The sequence below is a fragment of the Phalacrocorax aristotelis genome, chromosome 1, assembly GCF_949628215.1.
Source record: "Phalacrocorax aristotelis chromosome 1, bGulAri2.1, whole genome shotgun sequence".
NCBI classification, from domain to species: Eukaryota; Metazoa; Chordata; class Aves; order Suliformes; family Phalacrocoracidae; genus Phalacrocorax; species Phalacrocorax aristotelis.
Window position 1 is genome coordinate 218,973,564 of NC_134276.1, and position 21,163 is coordinate 218,994,726.

Sequence of the window (21,163 nt, forward strand, 5' to 3'; positions counted from 1 at the left end):
TGCCAACGCTGGTCCAGCACGACGCTTTCACCTTTGTTACCATGCCTGCATGGGAGCACGCATCTCGGCACGAGTGTACCCCACCAAGGAGTGTTGAGTCCTGCTGTCCGATGGCACTGGCTCAGTGGCAGTCGCTGGGCACCGTGTACAGCAGCCATCAGGACGGAGCCAGGCTGATTGGTGACACAAGCCCTCTTGGGTCACCGGCTGGGCTGCCATGGGAAGAAGGGGGCATGACACGTGGGGAGGGGGCTGCCCGCCTGCCATGGACATGGGATGCTACCAGCAAGGAGGCCCTGCACTCCTTGCAACAGGGTGCTTTTCTCCCCGCCCCACAGTATCATAATAAACCCCTACGGGCAGAGATGCTCCTTCCTTTTGCTCACACTTCCAGACCTGACATCGCACATTTTCCTTGCATGCCAATAGAGTTGGCGGAGGTTTTGTGAAGAAGTGGGTCTGCAGCACTGTTCATTTTTGCTGTAAATTTCCAATAATTTATGTGGGTTTTTTCACCTAAAATTTCATATCCACCTTTTTTTTTGGAAATGCTGATAAATAACTTCGGACATTCATTTCAATCTGGGCATCTTCAGCACATCGGGTGTCCCATCACAGTGCTGTCGGGCACAGGAACGCCAACAGCTTGGCAGCTGGAGACAGCAGGAAGCCTCTTTTTGGGCTGATCCACAGAGAACCTTACATTAAAAATGAAGCTAATCTCAGAATTTTCCACCAACCCAGATTTTAATAAAAATAATCTCCCCTGGAGATAGCTGTAATATAAAGCTCTAATACTGCTTCTCATACTGCGGCCCATGCTTTCTTTCCAGTAACTGTGAATTATGGCTCAATTATGTTCACTTTGTCCTCTAAGCACAGACAAGGAAAGAGAGGGAGGGCTGCCCTCATGTCTTCTTTCCAAAAAAAAATTAAGTACATAGCACAAGCTTGTGCCTGCTTCTGAGCTCCTCACTGCACACACAAGCAGGACCTCATGCTGTAGATTTTCAAGCACTTTCCCTCTGAGGATCTGTGAAACCCACCCTGCACTGTCTGTGCCAGCTGCAGACAAACCTTCAGCTCCCAGCGTGGTTCAATAGTTGAACCTTTGAGCTTCGAAAGCTCTGGCAACTACAGGTCTTCAACTGCTTAGGGGACAGAGCTCAGAAAGATGAGAGAAATGCCCATTTTGACACTTTAGCCCAAGGAAAATGTGTCAGCTATATTCTTCATGCCTTGCTTACACTTTAGTTTTTCCTCTGTCCATTTCACTAGCAGTTTCGTACTCCCTGTGCCCCACAGAGCCGCCCATTCTCCTGGCCCCCGACCCTACCACCGGCAGCATGGTCACCTCCCTCACGGCAGGTCCACCCCGCGGGGCTCTGGTGGCACCTCCTGCCTTGACCACCTTCTGCCCTGAAAGCTGGCTCGTGGGACGGGGAGCCAGCAAGGCAGCAACTGTCAGGCAGATTCACAGTAGAGACTTCTCAAGAAAAGAGACTTTCTCTTTTTAAGTAGAAAAAGCAACAGCAAGGAAAATTTCTACTTTGGTCAGTGCAGCCGGTCTGTGACCAGCACACAGGTCAACCCCGGCCAGAGCCCCTCACTGACACCGGCCACAGCACCTCACGCCACCGTGCAGGCACCCTCCCCTCCTCCAGCTGGGCTTGAGGAGAGCAAGCTTTCACAGCCCCTGCACTGGGCAGCCAGGAAAGGAGAAGCCGCAACAGGTGAGGTGTCCAACAGCTCACCTCATGAAGCTGAAAGCACAGAACAATTATTCCAGAGCACAGGAGACAGAAATGCTGCAGGAGGAAGCTCCCATGGGGACCCAAGGTCCGTTGTGCAGGCTATGTCCAGCATCCCCTACCACAAAGCTGGCTCTGCATCAGACAGGGATGGACAGAAGCATCAGCAAATTATCCAGAGATGCTGGAGGCCCCAGAGTGAACCTGACAGTCAAATGAAATGTGGGTCCCATTTATATGTTAAATGCTTTTATGAGCATATCCAGGTGGAAGTCAGGGAAGCAAAAGCATAACCCATGTTAATGAGAGAAAAATTCTAGCTCAGATGTGTGGTCATCATGGGTGAAACCCCTTTCTTCCCATTTCTCTCTCATCACTTAAAACCTCTACCACTGCTGTTTTTGAGCCTCCAGGGGGGAACCATGACTCTTCGCCTTAGCTCTTGCACTGATGATGCTCAATGCTGCTTTTGGCGCCTGCCCTTAAACAGTGAAGGGCACATCCTAAACATTCCGGTGAGGTAACTGCTATTGACCCACTTTAGAAGCTCTCTGTGAGGCTGAACAGTGTCACTGAAACCAGCAATGAGATGGGAAGGCTCAGCTCCAGGAGAACGTTTCACCCCTGCTCTCACACCCTCTCCCAGCAAAAGATGACAAACAGGGTGTTGCAATGACCTGCGATGCTCAGCACTGATCAACAGCACAGCTATGGGAGCTCCAACCTCCCACCTTCACCCCCGCCTCCTCGGCCCTGTGCCCTGTCACTCTCACGCCCTTGCACCAGGACTGCCCGTGCGTCAGCCCAACACACTTGCAATGGCAGTGCCAGGGACCCTCCAGCGCCGTTCCCATGCGGGAATTCCGCTCAATCCAAAGGGAAAGATGCAAACTCAGAACAAATCTACCAGATGGAGGCATGTGTCTCATTAGTCAGAGTCATGTTCAAATCTTCTCAGAGCAGTTCTACAAGGAAGCAATTAACTGGAGAGCAAGATGGGCTCAGAGCAGTGCCCGCCTGTGCGGCAGGGACGGTGCCGGGTAGCCACCTGAGCCAGTCCCAGGACCCACAGGCTCCTCCCAAGCTGTCTTGGATGCCTTGAGGAAGGGTCCTCAGCTCCCGACTGCCCCAGGACTAGACAGACCCTGCTGCCGGAGACAGCCTGTCCTTTTTCAGCCCCTAAACCAGAGGAAGGTTTGGGCACCCGCAGCTGCACCCCCAGCTCAAGCGTTCTTGCTCCAGGGGCTGAGCCCAGCCAGCCCTTGCCATACGCAAACAGCCACACCAGCCACCCTACTGCTGGGGACAAAATGCAGGAAACCCGGCATCACACCACACTGCGAGGTCTTCCTGCCCTCCCTGTGGAAAGGACCCGGCTGCAGGAGTCCTGCAGCCTGTGCACTGAAGCACCAGCCTTCGCAATAATTATGGGGCCTCAGAGCCTGAAATACCCTCTCTGCTCTGAAGGAGTTCCCTTTCCCCACCTGGTTTCCAATAGAGCTATGAAACGCTTGCAGAGCAGGACCTAGGCAGAGATGACTGCCTTGCCCTGTTGATAAGCAGAGGGCTGATTCTGCTACGCTAGCGCACACATGCATATTTACATGGCTTTCTTTAAATCAAGTTTGAGCGGTTTTATGCAAATAAATCGCATTTATTCAAAACAACTCATTAAATAATTCACCCACAATGTCCCAAAGGATGTTGCACAACACTTGCCAGCTAAACTTCCCAGTCCCCAAAATAATCAACCACAGCCACAGATCCAACGCAGTGACCCACAGCCCTCCCACTTCAGGCAAAAGCCTCCTTCCACGCACATAATAAAGCAAAGTGGATTGATTTAAGTCAAAGTGATCACCAATTTTAACCATGATAAATTAGCTGGCAGAAAAGCTGGATATAAACAATCGACTCTGATGTTGTTGTGTATTGGTAGTCCTTAGCTATTTTCCTAAAGAACAGCTGAGTCGGATCGATTCGTAACCATTACATCAGATTAATTTGCAATTTACTATAGACTTTACAAACAAAAGTGCTTTTTCCTAAGCAGATACACTGTATGTATGCATCTATTTAAGCAATTATAATGTAAAACATTAATTCAATTTTTTAATTTAACCTGAATATTTTAGAAAAGAGGCAGTAGCATATTTCTTACTTAATAGAGGATGAGCAGTTTTTGACTCGTGATTTCAGTCAAAGTGGACTAAGATAAAAATTGCCAGTAAAATACGTTCATTTAGGATGTTAAAATATTTCTCAGTACTAACAAATCAAACACAACTTCTCTAAGCTACCTGTGCTGGATTCATAGGAAATGTGTAAGCAACGAAAATATGTCTTGCACCTACAAGCAACAAACATAACAACGGACTTTTATCAATAGTTACTTAAATTAACTGTTTCTTCACAGCCATCAAGATCTTAGAGCTGGTGGGTCTCACGCTCTTGAAATTGCCTTTTATGGCTGAAGTGGAAGAGGAAAGCAAGTTTTTTGCAGCTTCCTCAGCTTCCACCTGCCTCCTTACTTCTAGATCCGCTCACCTGTGAGATGAACCGACTGAAATGAAGGAAATGCTTGCACTGATATGGTTAAAAGTTGGGCTAATATCTGAACTAGTTTCACACACACAACCAAAGGAATCTTTGAGGTCGTTCATTTCATTTGCACTGATTGATTGCCCCATGGGTCGCGGGACCCCAAGCCAGCACTGTGGGGCTGCTCCACGAGTCCCTCCTGCCGGCTGCGCCCTCTCAGGACCCTCCAGCTGAAGTCACTGGGGGATAGATGAATTACTTCTAACGCAGCCCGTCCCACGGTCCAGGGCACAACACACCTGACAGACGTGCTGCAGGCAGGAACCGGCAGCGCTGTGCGGGCGAGGGCAGGGAGGGGCAGAGCGCACCCAGTCCCTCACTGCTCCGGCCCCTCCACACAGCAGTGCAGCCTTCAGTCCCCACACCACGCTTTGGGGTTGCCATCCGCGGATCCACTGCCCAGACGCCCGACACGAGGGGCCCTGCATGCCCAGCAAGCCCGGTGAGCTGTGCTAGTACCAGCTCACAGCATGCGGCCCAGAGTTCATGGCAGTCCTTGGTGGTCCCCTGGTGCCAGGCAGTGCCAGCAGAGGGCCCAGGGCTGCAGAGCCTGCTGGTATGGCCCACCACACACCTGAACACCGGACCAGCGCTTTGCATCTTGCAACCAGACATGGCGCTCCCATCCCAGCCCTCGTGTGGGGTCCTCCGAGCACCTCGTGCCGCGTTCCCCATGCACCTCATGCCACGTGCCCTGTGCATCTCATGCCACGTGCCCCGTGCACGGGATGTGCTGCTCTCCCGTGGCCAGGCACGACCATCCTGCGGGCTCTGGCACCTCAGGCAAAGCAGGGGAGGCCATGGGGCCCCACGCTCTGCCCTGCTCCCCATGCAGGCTTCAGGGGTAACTCCAGCAACCCTGGCCAACGGGTTTAGCATTAACTGTTAAACTGCAGCCTAAGTTGCAGTGCCTTTGCTGAGGAATTTGACCCTCGGTTTGCTCACCTGTTAATGACTGGTGTGCAAACATCGGCTGCCACCTCTCTGCTCCTCACCTGCCTTCGTGCAAGGAGCAGACTGACACACTGCTGCAGACTCACTCCCCCGGCAGTGGGTGGGCTCTTTGGCTCACACCACTCTGCACCGGCACGCTGTGCTGGCCAGGTGCTATGCTGCAGCTAACCCCAAGCTGCTCAACTTGGCGTAAGGGATGCTGGATAAAATGTAGTGGTTTGTTATACTGAGGATCCCGGCCCACTCTTCTATGGAGCCTACCGTCTGGATGCTGATAGAGTGCTCAAACATTTGCATTAGGAAAACAGACACAAAAAAAAGCTACAAAAGGACTTTCAAATATGTCACGCTTGGTACTGCATTCAACAGCACACAGTAATGAAGCATGGGGCTGCACAGTGAATGAGAAAGATAAAAAAAAGCGGAACAGCTGCCTCATTCATTGAGCATTATTAATCTGATCTGAAAGAGCCCGGGTTCCTATGGAAAAACAATGTGCAGCTTGTAATCTAAAAGCATCGCAAAGCATGTGCATAAGTGGTTTGATTCCCCCCTAAAAGGGGTGAAAAATCCAATACAACTATCAACAGCTAGAGATTTTTACAGCAGCAGAAAGGAGATGCTTTGGCCAAGGATCAAAGTTTTTAGCACAGGTTTAGGCCATTTCAGAGGTCAATTCCTGACCTCCAGATATTCCCTTTGCAGCAATAAAGTTCTGCTGATTTCCTTTTGCTTTTTTTTTTCCACTGCTCACATACCTGAGACAAAACAGAGCCTGGAAAAAGGGATTTTAGGATCTACATGGCACCGGGAAACCAAAGGGAGGCAAAGCCTGGGACAGAGGAGAGGAGCCTGTGCACCCAGGAGTGGAACGCTGGTGCCACGGCCAGCGGCCACGCTCCTGCCCCTCGGGAAGCTGTCACGCTGGAAAGGCTGCAGTGTGAACCCCGCACCCCTCGCCCCTCTCTTTTCTGTCGGGCTCCCTTCCCTCTCTGGGCACAGAAAACAGCTGGCTGCACAGGCTGGCTCCTGCCTCTTCCTCCTCCTGAAGGAAGCCACAGGAGTGGCATTCCCACACGGCCTCAGGCACAGGGCGATGTTCTCCTTGGCCCTTGGGGAAAGACCTTTGTGGTAGGAGCAAGGCTTTTCATTCCTCAAGGTAAAAATTATCTCGGAGAAGATAAAATGCAAGAGCATGATTTTGAGCTTTTTATTCCTGATTTGTGATAGCAGATAAGGACCTAAGTAGAGCATGGTGTGGGTGGGTGTATATTTAAACCATGGGCTCTATCCACGCCATCAGGAGCTCACAACACTTCCCTGGTGTTGCTCAGTGTAAACACCTGGAATAAAGCTAGACACCACCAGATCTGCCCTGCAGCCCTGGGGCAGTGCGAGTGACCGAGCTGACTCCTGCAGGGCAGTAACAGGCAGTGACCACTCCTGCCAGCGGCAACACCTGTGGACGCTGCTTAACACCAGATCCAGCTGAACGCAATCCAGGAGGGGAGAAAGTCCTGTGTTCCCCACAAAGGAGGGAGCTCTCAGACATGTCAGGCAGTGGCGGTGGCTGCAGCTGCTGCTGCTGCTGCTGCTGCTGCTGCAGTGGGCCCACCTCCTCCCTGGGCTCCACCAGCACACGCTGACCTGGCACAGGGAGCTGCTGCAGGTTAAAGCTAATGGGGGAAAAAAGTTACTTTAATCTACAGCAGCTCCTCAGTCTGGCTTTAACACAATTTAAAAGGGAAAAGAAAAAGAGAGAGTTGCCAGCACACAATGGAGAAAAAAAGCCCTTGGAAATCTCTGGGAGGAAGTCTCATCAGCTGTACATCAACCATTCCTCTAGATCTTTCCAAGCTATTTAAATAAGCTCCAGCTCTCTGATAGCAGCTTCCTAAGTACCACTCATCTGCAAGAGGCTCTTATCTCTCTACATATACATTTTTTACGCGATGTGCTGAGCGTAAAACAGCGTAAACTGTTCCTTGGAACAAGTTTTCCCTGCTTCCACTGAAACCGTAAATAGAAAACCTGCACCTCGCTGCTCTGTAATTGCAACCATGGTGGCAAGTGGCCATATGGAGGGCAGCCAGTGCTGCCCACTGGCTGCTGCAGAAAGCGTTTTCCCATGGGCTACATCCCAGGTTTGGTCAGACACCTTGCAGGATTTCAGTGCTAGCACATGCTGCAGACAGAGGACTCTGATGACCACTGGAGGCACTTCTGCACTCCTAGGATTATTTCTGAATTGCCACCTTCTCCTACCATCGGGCCTCAAACAAGGTTGTGACTCACTTCCAAAGCACTCCCGCTGCAAGACTCTGGGAATCGGTTTTCAAAATGTGTTTTAATAATACAGACCCACAATTCATAACTATATCAGAGAAGCAAACCTTAGCTTGGGTATGTTTCTGTCTTCTTAAAAAACAGACTATAATCTCATAAATCTCGTGGGTGTTTTGGATAATTTTATCCTGGGTCTCCACCACCCCCTCCCACATAGCAATGCACATCCAAAAGCAGAGCTGAAATGGCTCTTCCTGGAGCATAAGCAGCCACGCGCCGAATGCAGGAGCAGGCAGGTGAGACAGAGAAGCTCCGCCAGTGTTAGGAAGGATCCTCAGGGCCTTGCACATCAGCCTCCTCTTTCCTTTGCCCAGGCTCACACTCCCTCCTGTGCAAGGGCCAGCACCAGTGTGTACCAGCAGCTTGCACACACCAGGGTTTAAGGAGGAGGAGAGGTTCCCAGGTTATCAAACTCCATATAAATTGCTATCCTGGGAGCTGCTACAGAGCCCAGGCTGTCAAAACAGATCAATTCCCTGCCCTACAGCCATGGTACAGAATGGGTCCGTGGAGCAAAACGCTAGCACAGCTCTGACAGTGGGTACGCAGAGCTCCACACTGGACACAGCTGCTGCCCACGATGAGCCCAGCTCCCATGTCGCTGCTTCCCCGGCACGGCTGAGCGGGGAGTGGGATGGTGGCCGGAGTCTTGCGCTGGGACTGGTGAAAAGCTCAGGCTCCCCACGCCACAGGCAAGCCGGACCCTGGGCTGCAGCCCTGCTCTCCTGCAAAGGGTCTGCTCAGCCCTGTTTGGTCACAGCACACTGCTCACCCCTGCCCACCGACGCTATTTTGCACAGCCATCGAGCAGGGTTACTCCCCAGATTCAGCCCTGCAGTGCACTGACACACACAAGAGCAGCCGGGAGCACCCGAGGTTTCCCAGCAAGTGTTAGATCCTGAGGGAGATGCTCCCTGAAGCCAGAGAGGAGAGTGGCACTTGCCAGCCACACTGTCTGCAGGCAGTTGTTGAACGCAGAGCACTCTGGCTCTGCCCCTTTGTGAGCTCAGCACCACGCCGTCCTTAATTACACCACCACACACCGTTGTTCAAAGACTACTCTGCCAACCAGACAATTTTTCTTCCTCCTTCAGTACAACAGCAGCCTCTCACATTTCTCTGTGCAGCAGCAGCTGATGGTGATGAGGGATTCTGTGCAACCAAGGGGTCCCTGTGTTGATTCCTATCAACATATATTGCATATACCCAAAGTCTGCATGTTAACTACATCAGCGCTGGTGCCGGGAGTTCTGTGGGCAGCTAGGACGCACAGTGCTGCCCCATGCCTCTGCCACCATGGCTCCAGGAAGCCCTTCCTATTCTGCCAGCACCTGAAGCCACCCAGGGAATGACATGGATTTGGGACAGCAATTTATACACAGATGCAGAATACACACAGAATCATATAGGTTGGAAAGGACCTTTAAGATCATCAAGTCCAACTGTAAACCTAACACTGCCAGTTCACTAAACCATGTTCCCAAGTATCACATCCAAACCCCTTTTAAATACCTGCAGCAATGGTGATGCAACCACTTCCCTGGGCAGCCTGTGCCAGGGCCTGACCACTCTGTCAGTGATGTAATATTTCCTAATCTCCAACCTAAACCTCCCCTGATGCAGCTTGAGGCCGTTTCCTCTCGTCCCATCACTGGTGACCTGGGAGAAGAGACCAACCCCCCCCTCACTCCAGCCCCTCTCAGGCAGCTGCAGAGAGCGAGAAGGGCTCCCCTCAGCCTCCTCTTCTCCAGGCTAAACCCCCCCAGCTCCCTCAGCCGCTCCCCAGCACACTTGTGCTCCAGACCCTGCCCCAGCTCCATTGCTCTTCTTTGGACATGCTCCAGCACTTCAATGTCTGTCTTGTAGTGAAGGGCCCAAAACTGAACACAAAATCATACGTATAAAGCATACATGCCAGCAGATTTTCACTACTATTTTTACTATTGGATTTTTAACGCACAACAGATTTTAAGACTAGTTTCATTCATCCTTTTCGTATCAATTGCTCCCATGAGCTCAGCATTTCTGTCTGCTGAGGCGTCTACAGTCAGCACCATGTTACTTAGCAGGTGGCATCTGTACAGCCATGCAGAATAAAACTCTCCGTATCTGCAGGAAAGCAGCCAGTGTGAAGGACTGCACCTTGACCAGGAAGCCAGAGTGGGCTGTGGGCAAGTCTGCTGCCATGCCCACCAGCACAGTGCTGCGGTGGCGCCCCCAGCTGCTTCATAAGGCGGCCAAGCATCTGCAGCTGCCAGGCTGGCACAGACAAACTGACTGCACCTCTTCACATACTTTTCATATTTAAAGTCCGTCCTGTGTCATGGGCAATCACCAGGAGACAGAGCACACAGCAGCAAAGCAAGAGCCTTTGGCACTCCCTGGCTCAGAAGAGACATGTCCACTGGCATTCCCTATATCCCCCCGTCTTTTTCTCTGCTTTTTCTTTTAGGGAGAGGAAACAGTACAGCATGTAGCATGTTTCATAGAAAGGGCCTTTCATTTACAGCCACAACAACCCTCCTTTGCAAACCGGCCGGTCAGAACCAGCGTCCCTTGTCACACACCCCTCTGCAGCACCCAGGGCCACATCAGCAAAGGCACCGCAGCCCCCCTCCCCATGCACCCTGCACTGAGCGCACCACACCGTCCCTCTGGCTGCCGGCAAAGCTGCGCGTGGTGCCCGTGCCTCCATTGCCAGTGGGCAGCTCGCTCAGCCACAGCTCGTGGCCGCTGCATCCCTGCCTCACCGGGCTGCAGAGATGCAGCATTGGTATTGCTTGCAGGGTGGAGTGCAGCCATGCTCATGGGCTTGCGGCACAGCAAATTCAAATCAAATCCCAAATGAAAGGCATGCCACACCATCTCTTAGCAGACTGTCTTCTCGCCATCAGTCCTTGCTAAGCAGAAGTTCAGGAAAACTTTGCCTATCTCTCTTCTATAATAGGAAAATTTATTTCTTCGTTTCCCTTGGCTTAACAGAAAAATCAATGCTTTGTGCACTGGCTTTCAGGCTCTTCTTTCATTTGCATTAAGGAGATAACAAGCCAGAAAATATTAACCTGAAGTATCAGGTGACTGAGAAAAGGGATGGGGGCAAAGCCTTTTCTGCAGCCACAGATGGAAATGAGCAGCTCCATCCCACAGCAAAGGGAAGCCCTGGTCTCAGCAGAGACCTCAAAGAGCCTCTGGAGCTGGGTGGTTCCATGCCTCCAAGGCCCTTGGTCATGAGGCATTTCCTCACCAGTCCCCAACATATCACCAAAGCCCTGTGTGGGGGAGGAGCCCTCCTGCAGGACAGATGCCAGCAGAGGAAAGACGTCAGGCCCTGATGCCTGGACACCACAGGACATCCTTTCACAGGATGCAGATCCTTCAGCATCACCCAGGCTTTCCCAGCTGCAACACAGCTAACAGGCTGTGCTTTAGCATGATCCCCTTTGCATATGAGACAAAATTCCCTCCAGGGCTGCAAATCTATCTTACTGACTGCGATCCTGCCAGCTTGGGAACCAACGATCTGCCCTGAAACCTCCAAGGCTGTCACCACAGGGCTGCACCCAAACAGATGCCATGAAAGACAGTGGCTCCCTCTCAGCACTGCCCGCTCTGCCGGTGCTGAGGTGCAGAGTCCGCGTTCCCAGCATCACCAAGCAGCTGTGCTCACATGCCTCCCATAGATGGACAGTCTCTCCAACCGGCGTCCTCGCACGCCCAGCTGCCCTGTGCAGCCCAGGCGTTCCTGAATGGCACCGCCGCAAGAAACCCATCCATGGCGCCGTGCCTCTCCACAAACAGCTTTCTGTTTCTCATCCCAAATTTGCATCTGCGCCTCATAGGGTCTCTTTGCTCTCAACATCAGTCTTCCCCTCCACTGCAGCACGAATTGTCCTTCCTCCTGCCAGGTCACCAACGTGACCTGCCAACATGATGACTTCACTCCACCTCAGGGCTCCAGCAGCCAGGTCACCCCCCTTGCACCCACCATCCCCCAAAACCTTCTTGCAGGAGCACAGCGCCCACGGCCCAGGTGGGATGAGCAGGAGCCGGGGTCCCATCATGGTAGACCCCACAGCAGGCTGGGCAGGCCCAGGCACCTCCCAAAGAGCTCAGCCCCTAAACACACAGGACACTGCTACTTAGAGTCCTTCAAAAACGGCTAGTGGGAAAGGAGGGGAGGAGAGGAGACAAGGAACCAAAACTGAAGCAACAAGATGTACCCATCTTGCGGCACCTTACTTTCCCCAGACACTTGCCTTGAGTGCCTCAGCTGCCATACAGAGACCTCACAGGGGGCAACAGGGGACAGCAAATCTTGGGCACCATGAAAAATATCCAGCTAAGTAGTGGAGTCGCCTGCCAGGGGCCATGCAGGACAGAGGACCCTTTGGGCTGTAGGGTATCATGTGGCTCCTGACCACGGTCCCAGGTACTCCCCAGCACAGAAGTAGAGTGTGCCAGCACGTGCCAAGCACTGCTGATCTCCCCCAGCCCCAGCCCCTGCCCCTGCCCAGGACAGGCCATGGCTCCCATCGCCTGCAAGGCTGCCCCATGCCCATGGGCTTTGGGAACTGTGCAACTCGCTGGGCAACTTTGCCTGTCAGAACGGAGGGCCATTCGCAAGCTCTGTCATCCAGTACTTTGAGGGGTTTATAGCCTGCTTATGTCCCCAGCAGAGCTCTTCACCTACACAGCAAGGAACACCACTGGCTACTTCTGCACTGTGACAAAGGGAGGCTCCTTTTGGCAATTAAGATGTGCTCCCTTCCCATCCAAGCACACCCCTCCCTGGTTTCTGCAGTGCAGAAGGGCCCATCCTCCTGTCCTGTCTCCACTTGCCTCTCTGCATCTCATGTGTCTGTGCGCAGTAGGAGACGTGTCCTGATCCTCCTGCACTCCGGGCTCCATTTCTCAAGCTGTCTGCATGGGTGTAGGGCAGCTTAGCCTCTCTCCCCCGAGCTCAGAGTCGTGCAGGTTGCTCAGACTACTTAACGTGAAAGTGCTGGCCCATCATTAGGATGTAAATAGTGATGTGCCTGAAGAGACTGCCTTTTCAGAGACAAGGTCACAGCCCCTGGTGGAGATTTGCTCCTAACAATGGAAACCACTAACGGCGAATTCAAAGGCTTTCAGCTGAATAAAGGCAGTGATGGAGAGTTGCAAAGGAACCTAAAAGAGGCTTGGAGACAACTCCAAGACAGCTGGGAAACTTGACTTTTCACAGTCTAAAAACCCACCTGAAGGCTCCAACCCTGACAGAAGACATGAAATTGAATAAACTGAACTTCGCCCAGCTGAAGTCCTGATCTCTGAAGCTCTGGCAGCTAATGGAGTCTGGCTTGTTACTGAAAACCTACCTGTCCACCCTGTGCCTGAAGATCCCAAAAGAGACAATCCCCGACTTCAAGCTTGCTATAGCAAAGCCCATGGCACATCAGCCATGTGCTGCAGCTGCCAAGCCAGACCCCGAGCCCCAGAGGCACCCGTGGGAGGAGGGTAGGGGGTCACTTCAGACTGTGCAAGGGCTGGAGTTCAGTGAGCAAAACCCCTTAGGCACACCAACCCCTTGCCAGCACCACACAGTCTTGTGTAGGCCAGTGATCCCTGTTGGGGTCCCATCCCTTCTCCTTATGTTTGCGCTCTTCCTAGAGCAATCAGGGAAGAAAGCCTCTTTTCTTGGATGATCCCTGATGCATGCTCCACACCCCTCAGAGCAACTCAGCCTCTGGGCAGGTCCAGGAAGGAGAGGCAGAGTCAGGTCAGAGGAGGTGAGGATTGGTCCCATTACAAGGCAGGCATTTGACTACCTTTCTTGCAGGCAGCATCAGGGTCCTGTGCCTTATCCCTGCCTGCTGGACATCCTTCCCTTTCCTCAGCCCACCTGAGTCCCACTTCACACCCACAGGCTGTGAGATCCCTCCCAGGGTGCAGACACTAAGCCTGGCCAGGACCAAGAGCCACACACAGACCCACAGAGCAGCCAAAGTGTCAGCCTCCCTCTGCCAGCTGTCCTCCAGGGAGGACCACCACCGCAGCAAAGCCAGAGAAGCAGAGCAGCAAAAGCAGGACACCTCCAGGAAGACGCCTGAGCCTCAGGGTCTTCTGTGCCCTGCAGACGCAGGCTGAGGTGAAGAACAGCTCAACAGCAGCTCCTCTGAAGTGCAAAGGCCTATCCAAACCCAGGGAAAAGGGTCTGAGCAGCAAGAGACCACTCCAGGAGAGGGGTCTCCACCTGGCCTGAGAGACTGTGCCACAGCCCTGCTGAGCCACAGCAGCCCTGGGAAAGAGAGCTGGGCTCTGGTCGGACAGGTGCCAGCACAAAGACCACTAACTGCAGGGAGAATCAGTACCTGTATGGGCCAGGAGCTGGAGCAGGGAGGAGGCCTAGGATGCTGGCTGCTCTCGAGCTGGGTGAGGCCAAGACCCAATGCTCTGTAAGAGGGAAGGAGGAGGAGGCAGGGAACGCACACAGCTCTAGAGCATCTGTCCTGTGAGCTTCTCCAAAACACACCAAACATCCTCCAACACATCCCAGAGCACCTCATGGAGGAGACGGGATTGCGGCGGCAACCCCAGCAGTGGCAGATGGAACAGGCTTAGTTGCTCATTTTCCCCTTGCCCCCTTTCACCCTGGTCAGGCCCCCATCTGCTTGGATGTCACCTTGCAGACAGGGACCAAGCCTGTCTGCTCAAGGTGCAAGGAATGAGCACTGTGAGTGCCTGGATCAGAGAGCTGATCCATGGGGATAATGCACAGGAGCCTAGGGAAGTTCAGGGCCAGTCACAGGACACTGTATAGCTCTTAGGTGTGCATACGGTTAAGTCAGCTGGGATTTTCCTGCCTCCCTTTATTTAAGTGAAGGTACCTCAGCTAGCACAGAAGAGGAGCTTGCAAAACAGGCAGTTTCTATTTGGGAAGTCAGCCCCCACCTGAGCTGTAAATTCAACAGCCCTCTGCGGATACTGCCTTGGTCTGAAAAAAAGGGATGCCCCTGACACCAGCCTGAGCACAGCTGTGGGCTGATGACAGCACAGGACTACTGTGCAGGGAGCAGCACAGGGTGTCTGGCTCCCCTTGCCCAGCCTGCAGGGCAGCAGAGGGTCTGACAGTGCAGCCATCACACCGTCCTGCCTCCCACGGCTCCCCAGGGCAAACTGCTCTGCAGGCAGCCTGCACCCAAATCTGCCTTAATCCTGCCTCTCTCTGCCCGGGACAGCAGGTGCCACAGCACAGCCTCCGACTCTCATCAGCATCCCATGAAATTCAGAGCATGCTTACCGTGGGATGGGCAGCAGGGACAGGGCTGGTCGGGCAGCGCTGCCCCTCCACGAGTGCTGTGCAGGACCTGTGAGCGCCCGCTACTCGCACTGCAAAGCCAGAGCCCTGATCTGCGACTGCAGTGAATCCTCCGCACGTTAACCAGGCTCGCGGTGCGCAGGCTGCGCTTGCCAGGGCGCGAGTACTGTGGTGCTCCTTTCTGCACCCGGCAGGCAGCCCCACGTCCCCAGCACTCCCCACTGCACCTCTGCCAGCACCAGAAGTGCTGCCTGCCCGCCTCGCTCGGCCATCCGAGGAGAGCAACGCCCCCAGTCCCAGGCAGCCCGCAGGGCTCCCCAGGGGCTCCAACTCTGCTGGCTCCCACCCCTAGCCCACGGAGGCTGCACCAGAAACATTTCCACTCTTCAGCTCTCTGATAGCATCTGCCCCTCGGGGAAGGCAGATCTGGGAGGGAAATTCCTACTTTATACATGCAAAGATGCTGTGCTTTGCGTGAAGTGCCCCATTCCCTCCACTGCCTCAGGTGATCTTCGGTCTGGCAAGGCTGAGTTGCTTCACTCTGACTCTAGGACTATCCCCTGGTTGCAGTGGAGGACTTGTAAGGAGGTAGGTGGGGGGTTGTTACAACACACCATCACTCAGACTCCAGCATCACTGCTTCCTCCAATGCCCACACACACTCCCAAAACAAATTAAGACGGGGAAGGGAGGTGCGGAGCAGTGCCCAAGGAACAGCAAAGCAGAGAGGTGAATGCCATGGCAATGTGCAGAGCAAGGACCCTCACTGACGGTCCTTGGACCCTGCTGCCATGGGACCCTGCCCCATGCTGCATCACACAATGGGATCTGGGGTGAGGGCTGGGGCAGGATGAGACCCGGGTCTGTGCATCAGCTCTGGGATGGATGTGCACAGAGATGGCAGAGGAGGAGCTGATGTGCTGGGGGTAAAAGAGCAGTGAAGGGGAAAAGCAGACACTGTGTCCCCAAGAGCCTTGCTCACAACCCCAGCAAGGGTTGGGGTGGTAGCAAGCGGGTGTAAAGCCCTTCCTGCAGCACAAGGTCAGTCCTCACTAGAGCAGAGCGTCTGTCCAATTCTTCGACAGCAAAGGCAGCACTGTCTCGCCTGCCTCTGCCGTTCTCCAGCACTTGGCAGCTGAGCCTGCAGAGCTATGTCAGCAAGCATGCCAGCACTTCAGCCCCAAGTGCTTTGCCATCAGCCCCAGTGCCACTGTCCTCTAACAAGCTCTCTGGCCCCAGCTTCTAGCTCCAGGACCCCCACACCAGTCTCCAAAAGAGAACTCTTACCCCACCAAAGTTCCCTCCACTCCCAGCAACACTATACTTACCCCAAGTCTCTGTCTCCTCATCTATCTCCTTCACCCCTCATCCCCAAGGGGCACCCACACTCCTGCCCACAATGCCTCATCCAGGACCACAGGCTCCCTTGCAGCCCACCCATCCCCAGGCAAGTCACTGCTCCCTGCGCTCCACCTCTAACTGGAACACTCTTCGTTAGGGCCACAGTTAGCCCGGGCCTTCAGTGAAATTTTTCCCTGCACTGACCAGGCTCAGTTTCCAAGCTCTTGCTCCCCAGAAGCACCCAATACCCCAGGTGACCCCCAGCACCGCCCCATTCTGTAACAGCCACCCCACACCCTCCGTGGTTCAGTGCACCCTGCCTGCCAGACACCCACTGTGCCCAGGGGAAACCACCTGCCGTGCCACCCTCGGTCCCTCCATGCCACAAGTGCTGCCCCATGCCACGGCCGCCCTGGCTGGCACACCATGATGCCCGTGCCCTCCTCTGTCACACCTCGGCCCCCAGCAGGTCCCATCCGCATGTCCTGCCTGCTGCGCCGTGGCCCGGCACACCACACCCCACCGTACCGCCGCCTGGCACAGTCGTGCACCCAGCACACACCAGCTGGGCTGAACCCGGGCCCGACACCTTGAACCCACTCTGGTCGCATCGCCTTCCACGCGCAGCCCACGCACGCCCACGCCCGGCTCAGTGCAGCCCTGCTGCCCGCACACTCTGCCCAGGATTGCCTGCCCACACCGCCAGCAAGCAGGCGGCCGTCAGCTCCCCGTGCTGCGCTGCGGCTCCGCGCTCCCGCAGCTCGGCCCAGCCGGTACTGGTGCCGAAGCCAGTGCTGGAGCAGAACTGGTACCGGTACCGTGCTAGTGCAGGAGCCTCCTGAGCTGCGCCCACTCTCCGCGCCCGCCCCGCCGTCCCCTGTGCTCAGGGCAAGTGGCGGAGCGCAGCCCGGTCCCGGCCCGGTGCGGGCCCCCGGCGGCGGGAGCGGCCCCTGGTTGCGGCCGCACCGGGGGACCCGGAGCGCCCCGGCCGGGCTGCGCCCCGGGAAGGCAGCGCTGCAGCCGGGGCTGCCCAGCCCGCTCCGCCCGCATCCCCGCCGGGCTCTGCGGAGAGGAGGGGAGCGGGGCACCGAGGAGCGGGGGCAATGGGGAGCGGGGGCCATGGAGAGCCGGGGCAATGGGGAGCCGGGACAATGGGGAGCGGGGGCAATGGGGAGCCGGGTCGCCGGGGAGCCGTACTGCCGGGCCCGTGGCCAGCCGCCCGCGGCGGTGCGAAGTTTGGCGGGTGGTGCCGGGACTGCAGGTGTCAGGGAGCAGGGCCGGGGTGCGGGTCGGGGCCGGGGCCGGGGCGGGCACTCACCGTCTGCTGGAGGTCGGGGATGCCGATGCGGACGACGATGGCGCCGGGCGCGGGCTCCTCCATGCGCGCCGGGGACGCCAGCTTGGGGGAGCGGGGCCCGCCGGGGCCCCGGGCCGGGTCGAGCCGCGTCTCCTCCCGCAGGCCGGCGCCCGGCTCCCCGGCGGCGGCGGCGCGGGGCTGTCGCTCCGGCGGCGGTGGCTCTGGCGGCGGCGACTCCGGGCTCTCATGTTTGCTGCCGGCGGGGCTCAGAGGCATGCTCCGTGCGGCGCGGCGGGGCGGCCGGCACCGGGGGCCGCGCTCACAGCCCGCCCGGGGGCCCTGCGGGGTGAGGAGAGGCGGTGAGCGCGGCCGCGGCGACCCGCGGGAGCACCCCGGCTGGGACCCCGCGGGGGGACGCCGGCGGGGACCATCCCCCCGCAGGGGCCCGGTGGAAAACCCCACTCTGCCCACGGGCACCCCTGCAGGGACCCCGCGGGACCCGCACCCCCAACCCCGGCAGGGACCATCCCCTGGCACCGCCCCGGTGGAGGACCCACACACTGCACACGGGCACCCCGCAGGGATCCCACAGGGGGATCCTGGCAAGGACCCAGCAGAGGATACCCAAACTCCACTCAGGGACCTGGTGGAGACCCATGGGAGGGGCCCAGTGGAGGACCCCCACACTCCACCCAGGCCACCTCTCATACAGGACCCCTAACTGCCCCACAAATAGACCCCCATCTTGGGGCTCTCACCCAGGAACTCCCAACCAACCATGCAGGAATCTCATAGAGGCACCCACACATACTTCCCCATGGTAGGGACCCTGTGGGGACACCCGACCGCCCAGAGATCCTCATGTTGAGGGCCTTGCAGAGGACCACCCCCACCCGACATGGGAATCCCCAGGTCAGAGACCTCACTGAGAAGCCCCACAATATGCAGGGATCCTCACAAGTGCCCCCCCACCCCCTGTAAGGGCCAACTGCCACTGCATGCCCTCCCCCCTGACCCCCCCAGTGTCTCCCACCAGCCACCTGAAAGGGACCCTTCCTCATCCTAGCAGCAAAGCATGGACCTGCCCTGGGTTTTCCCCATCCCAGGCACACAGACACCCAGAGCCTCTGCTCACCCAGGGAGGGCTCAGAGCACAGTGCATGCGCCAGAGCTGGCACAGAGGGTCTGGACACAGTGCCTTGGGGCAGAGGACAGTTCTTCCCAGCTTCTGGGGCCTGCTCTGCTCCTTTGATCAACTGTCTTCTCTCCATACCACCAATGCCTGCAGTTAGTCCCAGTGGCCCTGTCCCCCATCTGCAACCGTGATCCTCCATCTCCACATCAGCACCAGCCTATCTGGAGGGCTTGCTTGGCTCCTTCCCCAGCTGCCAGGGGGCACTCATGAGGGAGGCTGGACATCAGCAGGACAAGCAGGTGTGATTTGGGGGGGCTCAGCACCCTGCCTGCCTCTGGGTTTTACAGGGAAAGGTCTTGGTTCTGGCCCTGGAAACTGTTCGTCCTGCAGTTGCTGGAGTGCTGCCCACTGTGAGGTCCCCGATACCCCTGCTCAGTGGCGGTCACCACCCAGCACATGTCTGCACACACCTGCAAACAGCCGGACTGGCCCCTGGGCTGCAGGCTCCCTCAGCACCTCCACTGGCCCATCAGGCAAGGAGCTGGGGCTGTCTGCCAGGGGTTTCCCAAACTGGCTCATACTTGGACAACAGGATGCAGCAGTGCCCTTGTGCCAAAGTTTTGGAAGTGGGAGGATGGCTGACCTGTGTTTCCACCCCAGAGACCTGTCTCAGTCAGAGAAGCCACATGCGTGCAGCACACACTGGATTGGTGGCAGGCGCAGCTACCATTAGCTCCAGTATAGAGCAGAGACGCTAGCAGCCACCACCATGAGCTGCTATTTCTGCCAGTCCCCGCACAGGTGAGGACTAATTAAAGCCAGGAGGACCCTGCCTGCCCAGCAGGTCAAGCCCTTGCTCCCAGGCAGGGACAAGCCAGCAATTGCCCTGCCAAGAGCAGATGGGATGCTGGGCTGAGCCCTGCAGGACTGTGCATGGGACTGCGTCCGGTCCATCACTGGCTGGGATTCAAGGCTTTAATCTACGTGACAATCCTCAAACAGAAATAGCCCCCAAACCACTGAGAGCTGGAGAGATTTACGGTATGGCCTGGATCTGTCCAGGAAATGACTAATGGCTCTTCCTTCAGCCCTCCCACCCTGAGGCTGAAGGACTGCACAAGGCAGGCATCACTGAGAGCCCTGACTCTGCCAGGGTGGCCGGCCCTAAGCAACTCTCCCAGCTGGAGCAGCATCTGCTGCAAATGCCTTGCACCGGCAGAACAGGCAAGATAGCTGGAGAAGGCTGCATCCTCAGACGTGGAAGGTCGGGGTCACAGGTGGAGTCTAACGGCTCCTGGAGCACAAGCTCTGCAACTCTGTGGCACTAGCCCCAGAACAGAAATCATGGCTTGATCATGACAAACAATGATACCAGCCCAGGAGCAACCGGCTGGTCTCTGGGCTCCTCCTTTCCTTCGATGCACACCTACACCCCTGTGCTGGAGAGCTGCAGGTCCTGTCTGTCTGCTGCTGCTTGACAGGTGCAAGAACTAAGGGGTCTCCAGCTTCCCCTGCACCCTGGACTCTGGTTGCCCCGGTCTCTCAGTGCCGCCCTGGCACAGGGTCAAGCCTTTGTGCCCAGACGGGAGGACAGAGTGCCATGACAATTTCAGTCATCCCCAACCAGTCCCTTTTTAAGGTATGAGAAAACATGCTTGCCCAGCAGCAAAGAAAGCCAAATCCATGCCTTTCTAGGGTGTCTGGCCAGCAGCAGCTCTCCTGCTGTGTCTCCCTGGGGTCTGAGAACAGCTCTCTGGCAGTGCACTGGGGTGAGAGGAGACAAGACTGGTGGCGTTAGAAAGCCTCCTGCTCCAAGAAGCACACCGCATGCCCCATCCCATGTCTGTCCAGGCCCCAGGTAGAGATGCGTCAGAACGGCAGCTCTGCAGAGCACGTCCTGGGGCCGAGCAGCTCACAGGTCTCAGGCGAAGGGATGCAGGCTTTGAAGCAGACAAGGCCACCTGGCAAAAGCGAGGCCTGCAGGGAATAGGCTGGGCCCCGCAGCTTTAAGTCAGGGACACCAGGGACGAGGTGGGGCTGGTGAGGGGAAGTGGATGAAATGGCCATGAGTCACAAACAGCCAGAAAGAGCCACTGGCTGAGGTCGCTCACAGCACAAAAGACAAAGGAGCAAGAGTGGTCAGGAAGAGAGAGACAGCAAAAATATCTGTTGCACAAAGGGCGACACGGGAAGTCTGAACTGGGAAGCCAGCAGCCGTGGCCTGCACATGGCCAAATGGCTCGAGACCGAGAGAAGAAACCTGCAGCCACACAAGCACAGGTCCACAGGGCCTCTCCCAGTCTGCCACCAGCAGTGCGCCAGGGTCCCAGGGGACAGGCGAGGGTGGCACAGCGTTCAGGGAGACTGGCCCATCCTCGCATGTGCACTGAGGCACGGCAAGACCAGGAGGCACAGCATACGGCTGGGCCCTGAGGAGTGCC

At 56.2% G+C, this 21,163-nt stretch overlaps 1 protein-coding gene across 11 annotated transcripts in view; it reads right to left on the bottom strand.

The window, feature by feature from the left end:
• Nucleotides 1–21,163, bottom strand: part of SHANK3 (SH3 and multiple ankyrin repeat domains 3) — a 401,813-nt gene that overhangs the window by 358,393 nt on the left and 22,257 nt on the right. For all 11 annotated transcript variants that reach the window (XM_075081824.1, XM_075081828.1, XM_075081835.1 and 8 more), the window contains one exon: nt 17,609–17,926. In XM_075081824.1, the coding sequence (XP_074937925.1) occupies nt 17,609–17,863 (255 nt within the window). In that variant the 5' untranslated portion in view covers nt 17,864–17,926. The remainder of the gene's footprint in view (nt 1–17,608; nt 17,927–21,163) is intronic.